We start from the raw sequence: 10,000 nt of genomic DNA, 5'->3' as shown, positions 1-10,000 counted from the left end.
TGCTGCTGCACTACTTTCATTGAATTTGGGCGTTTTATTGAATGTTATAGCATGTAAAGAAAAACTGGTAAAACAACATGGAAAAAAAAAATAGGAAAACATGTCAAAAGAAGTGACAAAAAATGTCTTGAAAATAACTTAGCTGGAGGGTCAAGGTGGGATGCTCTGGGGGACTCGGCTGGCCTGGCTCTGTGGTTGTTTGTCGTAGGTATTACCGCCTTCCTGCTTCCAAGTAGGAGTCGGTTCCCGATGCCTAACCCTACTGGTGGATCTCTGGGACGACTTGCTTTTTATCCTGATTCTGATTTTTGGCGCCGATTTGTATTGGGCGCTTTCATTTGTTTTGATTCTACAAGTGTTGAGATTCTATAGTTTTGAGCGTTGGGATTTTCCTTTTCCTTTCTTTAACAAGTTGAATAAAACACTTGTAGAGACAATATGTCGGGAGGCATTTCTAAAAAACTGATTAGTTTTCTAAGAAGAAATGTATGCGTTTGGTGTTTTAAGCCCCCAATGTCATCTTCCAGGCACCTAACCATTGCCTAAACCTAGTGGCTCCCAGGCAGGGCCTGGATGTATAGGTTGGTAGATGGATGGATGGATGGATGGATGGATAGGTAGGTAGGTAGGTAGGTAGATGGATGGATGGATAGATAGGTAGATGGATGGATAGTTAGGTAGGTTGGTGGATGGATAGATAGATAGATAGGTGGGTAGATAGATAGGTAGGTAGGTAGGTAGGTAGGTAGATGGATAGATAGGTAGATGGGTAGATGGATGGATAGGTAGGTAGATGGATAGATAGGTAGATGGGTAGATGGATGGATAGGTAGGTAGATGGATAGATAGGTAGATGGTGGATAGGTAGGTAGATGGATAGATAGGTAGGTAGATGGATGGATAGGTAGGTAGATGGATGGATAGATAGGTAGGTAGATGGATGGATAGATAGGTAGGTAGGTAGGTAGGTAGATGGATAGATAGGTAGATGGATAGATGGATGGATAGATAGGTAGGTAGATGGATAGATAGGTAGGAAAAATTGACAAAAATTGGTTTAGGCAATGGTTAGGGTTAAGGTGCCTTGAAGTCCACGTTAAGGGGCTTAAAACACTGTCGAGCGAAGAATGGCATCATGTGTCAGTCAGTCTGACGTTTATCTAGTTTGTAGAGAACATAAAATGGATGTTCTGCTTTCCCTCTGTTGTGCTGGAAACGGTTATGATGTAGTCGGCTGTAGCGTAGACATATTTAGGTCAATCATTGGTTAAAAAAAAAAAACATAAAATGAAAAATATTGATTGTGGAGAGGAAAAAGAAGACTTCTTCTCTTGGTTATCCCACATCCTGGTGGTGTTTTGCTCTGGCAGCGTTCACATGTTTTAACTCTCATGCTCAGGGGCTGAAAAAACATTTTTTATTTACATGTTCCTCTTTGTCTTCCAGATCTCGCGGGCTGCCCAAGCTGAAGGAGTCGAGCTCCCATGAGTCTTTGCTGAGCCCCGGCAGCGCGGTGGAGGCTCTGGACCTCAGCATGGAGGAGGAGGTGTTCGTCAAACCTCTGCACAGCAGCATCCTGGGACAGGAGTTCTGCTTCGAGGTGAGAACGTTCACACATTCCTGAAAAACTCCCAGGACAGCACACAGAGTTGGTCCTCGGGAGCTGGCGGAGTAAAGGGTGGTTAATGTCCAGTCAGACTGACCCAGATGCTTGCGTTCTCACATACTTGTGGTTTTTTTTACGATACAGGTGCTAAAACGATACTTTCAAAACATTAAAGTGCCCATATTATGCTCATCTTCAGCTTCATAACTGTATTTAGAGGTTATATCAGAAAAGGTTTGCATGGTTTAATTTTCAAAAAACACCATATTTTTGTTGTACTGCACATTGGTGAGCTCTCTGTTTTAGCTACAGAGTGAGACATCTCTCTTCTATAACATCTTTGTTGGGAGTCGCACATGCTCAGTACCCAGGTGAGGACTACTAGCCAGTCAGAAGCAGAGTATGAGGGCCCTGACCGTACCTAGGTAAGGACTACTAGCCAGTCAGAAGCAGAGTATGAGGGCCCTGACAGTACCTAGGTAAGGACTACTAGCCAGTCAGAAGCAGAGTATGAGGGCCCTGACGAGGAGTTAAACCTCCGGTTCCATGTTAAAGTAGATGATTATGAATACGTGATTTTTGCAACGTCATCAGAGATGAAATGCTTTGGTTGTGGAGAGGTGGGCTACACGGTGAGGGCCTGCCCGAGACGAGGTGATCCGAATCCTCCTGGTCCTGGTGAAAATCACGATGGTGAAATAACACAATTTTTTCATCTAAAAAAAAATCTGTCTCTCTCTCTGTCTGTCTCTCTCTCTCTGTCAGGTGACATACTCAGGCGGCAGCAAGTGTTTCAGCTGCACTTCGGCGTCAGAGAGAGACAAGTGGATGGAGAACCTGAGGAGGACCATTCAGCCCAACAAGGTGAGACCCACTCCACACTCTCTCTTCTAGTTATAGTGTCCTCACCTCAGAGCTGCCCTGGGCTACACACTCTCTCCTCTAGTTATAGTGTCCTCACCTCAGAGCTGCCCTGGGCTACACACTCTCTCCTCTAGTTATAGTGTCCTCACCTCAGAGCTGCCCTGGGCTACACACTCTCTCATATAGTTATAGTGTCCTCACCTCAGAGCTGCCCTAGGCTACACACTCTCTCATATAATTATAGTGTCCTCACCTCAGAGCTGCCCTGGGCTCCACACTCTCTCCTCTAGTTATAGTGTCCTCACCTCAGAGCTGCCCTGGGCTACACACTCTCTCTTCTAGTTATAGTGTCCTCACCTCAGAGCTGCCCTGGGCTCCACACTCTCTCCTCTAGTTATAGTGTCCTCACCTCAGAGCTGCCCTGGGCTCCACACTCTCTCCTCTAGTTATAGTGTCCTCACCTCAGAGCTGCCCTGGGCTCCACACTCTCTCCTCTAGTTATAGTGTCCTCACCTCAGAGCTGCCCTGGGCTCCACACTCTCTCCTCTAGTTATAGTGTCCTCACCTCAGAGCTGCCCTGGGCTCCACTCTCTCTTCTAGTTATAGTGTCCTCACCTCAGAGCTGCCCTAGGGTCCACTCTCTCTTCTAGTTATAGTGTCCTCACCTCAGAGCTGCCCTGGGCTCCACACTCTCTCTTCTAGTTATAGTGTCCTCACCTCAGAGCTGCCCTAGGGTCCACACTCTCTCTTCTAGTTATAGTGTCCTCACCTCAGAGCTGCCCTGGGCTCCACACTCTCTCCTCTAGTTATAGTGTCCTCACCTCAGAGCTGCCCTGGGCTACACACTCTCTCTTCTAGTTATAGTGTCCTCACCTCAGAGCTGCCCTGGGCTCCACACTCTCTCCTCTAGTTATAGTGTCCTCACCTCAGAGCTGCCCTGGGCTCCACACTCTCTCCTCTAGTTATAGTGTCCTCACCTCAGAGCTGCCCTGGGCTCCACACTCTCTCCTCTAGTTATAGTGTCCTCACCTCAGAGCTGCCCTGGGCTCCACACTCTCTCCTCTAGTTATAGTGTCCTCACCTCAGAGCTGCCCTGGGCTCCACACTCTCTCTTCTAGTTATAGTGTCCTCACCTCAGAGCTGCCCTAGGGTCCACTCTCTCTTCTAGTTATAGTGTCCTCACCTCAGAGCTGCCCTGGGCTCCACACTCTCTCCTCTAGTTATAGTGTCCTCACCTCAGAGCTGCCCTGGGCTACACACTCTCTCTTCTAGTTATAGTGTCCTCACCTCAGAGCTGCCCTAGGCTCCACACTCTCTCCTCTAGTTATAGTGTCCTCACCTCAGAGCTGCCCTGGGCTCCACACTCTCTCCTCTAGTTATAGTGTCCTCACCTCAGAGCTGCCCTGGGCTCCACACTCTCTCCTCTAGTTATAGTGTCCTCACCTCAGAGCTGCCCTGGGCTCCACACTCTCTCCTCTAGTTATAGTGTCCTCACCTCAGAGCTGCCCTGGGCTCCACACTCTCTCTTCTAGTTATAGTGTCCTCACCTCAGAGCTGCCCTAGGGTCCACACTCTCTCTTCTAGTTATAGTGTCCTCACCTCAGAGCTGCCCTGGGCTCCACACTCTCTCCTCTAGTTATAGTGTCCTCACCTCAGAGCTGCCCTGGGCTATACACTCTCTCTTCTAGTTATAGTGTCCTCACCTCAGAGCTGCCCTAGGCTCCACACTCTCTCCTCTAGTTATAGTGTCCTCACCTCAGAGCTGCCCTAGGCTCCACACTCTCTCATATAGTTATAGTGTCCTCACCTCAGAGCTGCCCTAGGCTACACACTCTCTCATATAGTTATAGTGTCCTCACCTCAGAGCTGCCCTAGGCTACACACTCTCTCATATAATTATAGTGTCCTCACCTCAGAGCTGCCCTGGGCTCCACACTCTCTCCTCTAGTTATAGTGTCCTCACCTCAGAGCTGCCCTGGGCTACACACTCTCTCTTCTAGTTATAGTGTCCTCACCTCAGAGCTGCCCTGGGCTCCACACTCTCTCCTCTAGTTATAGTGTCCTCACCTCAGAGCTGCCCTGGGCTCCACACTCTCTCCTCTAGTTATAGTGTCCTCACCTCAGAGCTGCCCTGGGCTCCACACTCTCTCTTCTAGTTATAGTGTCCTCACCTCAGAGCTGCCCTGGGCTCCACACTCTCTCCTCTAGTTATAGTGTCCTCACCTCAGAGCTGCCCTGGGCTCCACACTCTCTCCTCTAGTTATAGTGTCCTCACCTCAGAGCTGCCCTGGGCTCCACACTCTCTCTTCTAGTTATAGTGTCCTCACCTCAGAGCTGCCCTAGGGTCCACACTCTCTCTTCTAGTTATAGTGTCCTCACCTCAGAGCTGCCCTGGGCTCCACACTCTCTCCTCTAGTTATAGTGTCCTCACCTCAGAGCTGCCCTGGGCTCCACACTCTCTCCTCTAGTTATAGTGTCCTCACCTCAGAGCTGCCCTGGGCTCCACACTCTCTCCTCTAGTTATAGTGTCCTCACCTCAGAGCTGCCCTGGGCTACACACTCTCTCTTCTAGTTATAGTGTCCTCACCTCAGAGCTGCCCTAGGCTCCACACTCTCTCTTCTAGTTATAGTGTCCTCACCTCAGAGCTGCCCTGGGCTCCACACTCTCTCCTCTAGTTATAGTGTCCTCACCTCAGAGCTGCCCTGGGCTACACACTCTCTCTTCTAGTTATAGTGTCCTCACCTCAGAGCTGCCCTAGGCTCCACACTCTCTCATATAGTTATAGTGTCCTCACCTCAGAACTGCCCTAGGCTACACACTCTCTCATATAATTATAGTGTCCTCACCTCAGAGCTGCCCTGGGCTCCACACTCTCTCCTCTAGTTATAGTGTCCTCACCTCAGAGCTGCCCTGGGCTACACTCTCTCTTCTAGTTATAGTGTCCTCACCTCAGAGCTGCCCTGGGCTCCACACTCTCTCCTCTAGTTATAGTGTCCTCACCTCAGAGCTGCCCTGGGCTCCACACTCTCTCCTCTAGTTATAGTGTCCTCACCTCAGAGCTGCCCTGGGCCTTTTAGTTTGGTCATTTTACTGCTGGGGGGTTGGTTTAAATGAGGCACGCGTTGCTCTGTGAACACGTTGTCTCTTAGCTGGCAGTCCTGGGATGGAAAAAGGGAAAGAAGACAGAAGAAAGGAAGGAGGAAGGGGAGGAAAGACATGCAGAGAAGTAAGGAAGGATGAAAGAATTCAGTTTTGCTGTCCCAGAGGAGAGAAGAAACTAGAAAATATTCACATATAACACGCTGACATCACACAAGTTTACCTGTTTTTCCATAAAGAAAAATGACTCAAACTGATTAATGGATGATCTAAATAGTTGGAGATTAATTTAATAGTCGACAACTAATCAGTTCATCTTTGCAGCTCTAGACTTTATGTAAGTTTTGAAGTAAGGAGGGAAGGAAAGAAGAAAGGAATTAAGGATGAAAGAAAAGAGACAAGGATGGAAAAAGGGAAGGAAAGAAGACAGAACAAAGGAAGTATTTAGGGAAGGAAACTCTTAATCAATCAATTATCAAAATACTTGGTGATTAATTTATCAGTTAACAACTAATGGATTCATCTTTGCAGCTCTGAAGTGGTTTTAGATAGAGATGCACCGATAGAGCAGCCGGTGGCTGGTATTGGCCGGTTTTCAGGTGCTCGGCCACGATAGGTCAGTCTGACATTATGCCGATTTCATGCCGGTCAACGCTACAATTAAAGCACTCACGGACACTATTCTCCCACATGTAGGAACCTGGTGAGTTAACCTGCAACATGTCAGCTGTTTGGACATAAGAAGCACAAACTTTTACACGTTTGGAAGACAGACAAAGAAATGGATTTTGTCAAATCAAATTTGTACACACATGTGACTGGATATATGTGTGTACAAGTGTGTGTTCTGAGGTCTATAATAGTAGATCTGAGTACATGAAAGGTGTGAATATGACTTTTTCTTATATTTTATTTATTTGGTCAATGTAAATTTGACTATTCATGTATGTATGATGGATTGTGTATTTTAGTTAAGATCAGCCTGCCCAGGGACTACGGGTGAAAATTAGCTCTTGAGCTAAAACCTGGTACTATGCATCTCTCCCCTTGGGGTTAATGTTTATTGTACGCTGTCCCTGTTTCTCTAAATAAATAAACTTTAAACTTTGAACATTCAGCGTGTGGTCAGAAGATAACAAGTTTACAATATGCAACACCTGCGAGGAGACAGCAGGGCGTGGAGGGACCACACCAAGAACCAGAATCACATCTCTCTTTAGTGGGATATTAGATGTGAGAAGAAGGAAATGGTTCTAACGTTGCTCTTTAGATGGGTGTGGATGTCCCACACCAGGAGTCATTTATATAGTTCTGTTTTATAGTGATCCATTATCTGGTCAACACATGTTCTATTAAAGAAAAGATAGAAAATACATATGTGTGTATTAGGGCTGGGCGATATGGAGAAAATCAAATATCACAATATTTGTGGCCAAATACCTCGATATCGATACCGCAACGATACTGTAGTGTTGACTATCGATGCTTTTACAAAATATTTACACAGTGAGAGTTTAGATAAATAATCATCAGTAATGTGGGTATAATGACTAAGTGGGTAAAGGTGAATAACAAGAAGAGCTACAACAGTCTGGTAAGTTCAGACAATGACATCACTTTACTGTAATGCAGCCTTTAAAACCAGGAAAAGACACTTATGTCATATCACGATATCCAAAATCTAAGACGATATCTTTTTTTATTTTTATTTTTTATTTATCCTTTATTTTACCAGGTGATGTCCCATTGAGATAGTCAAATCTCTTTTACAAGGGAGCCCTGGAGCAACAGTACACAAGTTACACAGAATCACAAAAACAGACACAGCAAACAAAAAACATTTACAGTACATGTAAATATCTAGTCTCATATCACGATATATCGATATAATATCAATATAATATCGATATATTGCCCAGCCCTAGTGCGTGTGCTGTAAAGTGGTTAGAAAATATGAAATCGGAATCGGCTATTAAAATCTGTATCGGCCGGCCTAACTCAAAGAAAATCAGAAATCGGCCTATAAAGTTGTAATCGGTGCATCTCTAGTTTTAGATATCTGAACTGCGGGTGTTTTTTGTGTTTCCAGGACAACTGTCGTCGGGCGGAGAACCTGCTGCGTCTGTGGATCATCGAAGCAAAGGACCTGCCGCCCAAGAAGAAGTACTTCTGCGAGCTGTGTCTGGACGACGTGCTGTACGCGCGCACCACCAGCAAGCCGCGCCACGACAGCCTGTTCTGGGGCGAGCACTTTGACTTCTGCGGCCTGCCGGCCGTGCACAGCGTCACCGTGCACATCTACCGCGACGTGGACAAGAAGAAGAAGAAGGACAAGAACAACTACGTCGGCCTGGTGAACATCCCCGTGGCCGGCGTGGCCGGCCGGCAGTTCGTGGAGAAGTGGTACCCGGTCAGCACGCCGACGCCGAGCAAGGCGAAGGGAGGAGGCCCCTCGATCCGCATCAAGTCCCGCTTCCAGACCATCTCCATCCTGCCCATGGAGCAGTACAAGGAGTTCGCCGAGTTCGTCACCAACAACTACGGCATGCTGTGCTCGGTGCTGGAGCCCGTCATCAGCGTGCGCAACAAGGAGGAGATGGCGTGCGCTCTGGTGCACATCCTGCAGAGCACCGGGAGGGCAAAGGTCAGAGGGGGAGAGAGCTCTGGGGAAAGTCTTTTGTCGGAGAGTTTAAAAGTGCCCATATTATGGAAAAAAAACACTTTTTTTCTGGTGATTTGAGGTGTTATTTTGTGTCTCTGGTGCTTCCACACACATACACACTTTGAAAAATCATCCATCCATGAGTAGGGCTGTCCTCGACTAAAGAAGTTCTTAGTCGACTAACACTTATAGGATTTAGTCGACTAATCGATTAGTTGATTTAATTGACAGAGCTGTGCTCTTTGAGAGGTGGTTAAGACTAGAAAAGCACAATATAAATGTAGTTAATTAACCATCTGTAAAACTGAGTTTCTCCACAATTAATCCTGCAAAAGCACCACTTTAAATCTTGTGTTTACCATAAATGTGCTCATGAGTTTCTTGGAAATAAGTAATTACGCATGACTAAGCATAAAAAATGACTAATGGACTAAAGAAATCTTAGTCGACTGAGACCAAAACCACCGATTAGTCGACTAATCGACTAAGAGGTGGCGGCCCTAGATCTGAGTGAGATCTGGTTTCTGAATGTGTCCGGCCTTCAGTCTCCTGGTGAGCTGGTCAAAATCGTCTCGGACTTTGAGCTGGCTAACCACAACCGTTAGCTTGTAGCGTTAATGCTAACGATAGCATGCTACGTCGTTCTCAATAGCAAAGCACTGCTACAACACACGCAAGTTCACCATAATCTCCAAAAGAACTACTTCCATGTGCTCCCTCATTCAGAAGTCTCCCAGCTGATCCTGCCTGGTAACTGACCAAAGTTGGAGAAACAGACTCTCTTTTACTGTTTCTAGAGTTAGCTAGCTGACATGATCTACATCTGAGCTACTGAGCATGTGCGAGTGCAATCAAAGATAGTACAGAAGAAGAAGATGAAAAGAGGTCTCACTCTGTAGCTAAAACAGAAACCAGGTGAAAAGAGGATCTGCAGCAGTGAGAGAGAGCTGTGCAGTACAACAAAAATATGGTGTTTTTTGATAATTAAACCATGTAAACCTATTCTGGTACAACCTTAAAATACAGTTATGAACCTGAAAATGAGCAGGATATGGGCAAAGTCACAGGGCCCTATTTTAACCATCTAAGGCCGGTTACACACTGGACGCGTCGTGTGAGCGTGTCTGTTTATATTTGGGCTCCCATGGTAACAGGTTAGAGCGTGCATGCTGGCTGCGTGACACGCACATCTCAGGCACTGCTCGAGCCGAAAATGCGTGCGTGCTAGAAATAGGGCCAAGGACTATATTTCACGCAACACGCAAGCGTGTTGGAAGAGTTTCCAGGCAAAATATAACAGGAAAATATGTTTAAACAGTACAGGCCAAAAGTTAGGACACACCTTCTCATTCAATGTGTTTCCTTTTTATTTTCATGACTATTTACATTGTAGATTCTCACTGAAGGCATCAAAACTATGAATGAACACATATGGAATTATGTACTTAACAAAAAAGTGTGAAATAACTGAAAACATGTCTTATATTTTAGATTCTTCAAAGTAGCCCCCCTTTGCTTTTTTATTAATAAGGGAAATAATTCCACTAATGAACCCTGACAAAGCACACCTGTGAAGGTAAAACCATTTCAGGTGACTACCTCATGAAGCTCATTGAGAGAACACCAAGGGTTTGCAGAGTTATCAAAAAAAGCAAAGGGAGGCTACTTTGAAGAATCTAAAATATAAGACATGTTTTCAGTTATTTCACACTTTTTTGTTAAGTACATAATTCCATATGTGTTCATTCATAGTTTTGATGCCTTCAGT

General features: G+C 45.9%; 1 protein-coding gene across 1 annotated transcript in view; it reads left to right on the top strand.

Annotated features, from left to right (window-relative positions):
• Nucleotides 1–10,000, top strand: part of rasal2 (RAS protein activator like 2) — an 80,357-nt gene that overhangs the window by 25,884 nt on the left and 44,473 nt on the right. The window contains exons 4-6 of the mRNA XM_028594384.1: nt 1,447–1,600; nt 2,372–2,470; nt 7,660–8,214. Coding sequence (XP_028450185.1) covers nt 1,447–1,600; nt 2,372–2,470; nt 7,660–8,214 — 808 coding nt within the window. The remainder of the gene's footprint in view (nt 1–1,446; nt 1,601–2,371; nt 2,471–7,659; nt 8,215–10,000) is intronic.

The sequence above is a fragment of the Perca flavescens genome, chromosome 12, assembly GCF_004354835.1.
Source record: "Perca flavescens isolate YP-PL-M2 chromosome 12, PFLA_1.0, whole genome shotgun sequence".
Classification (NCBI taxonomy): Eukaryota; Metazoa; Chordata; class Actinopteri; order Perciformes; family Percidae; genus Perca; species Perca flavescens.
Note: the sequence above shows the minus strand (reverse complement) of the source record. Positions and strands in the feature narration are given on the sequence as shown.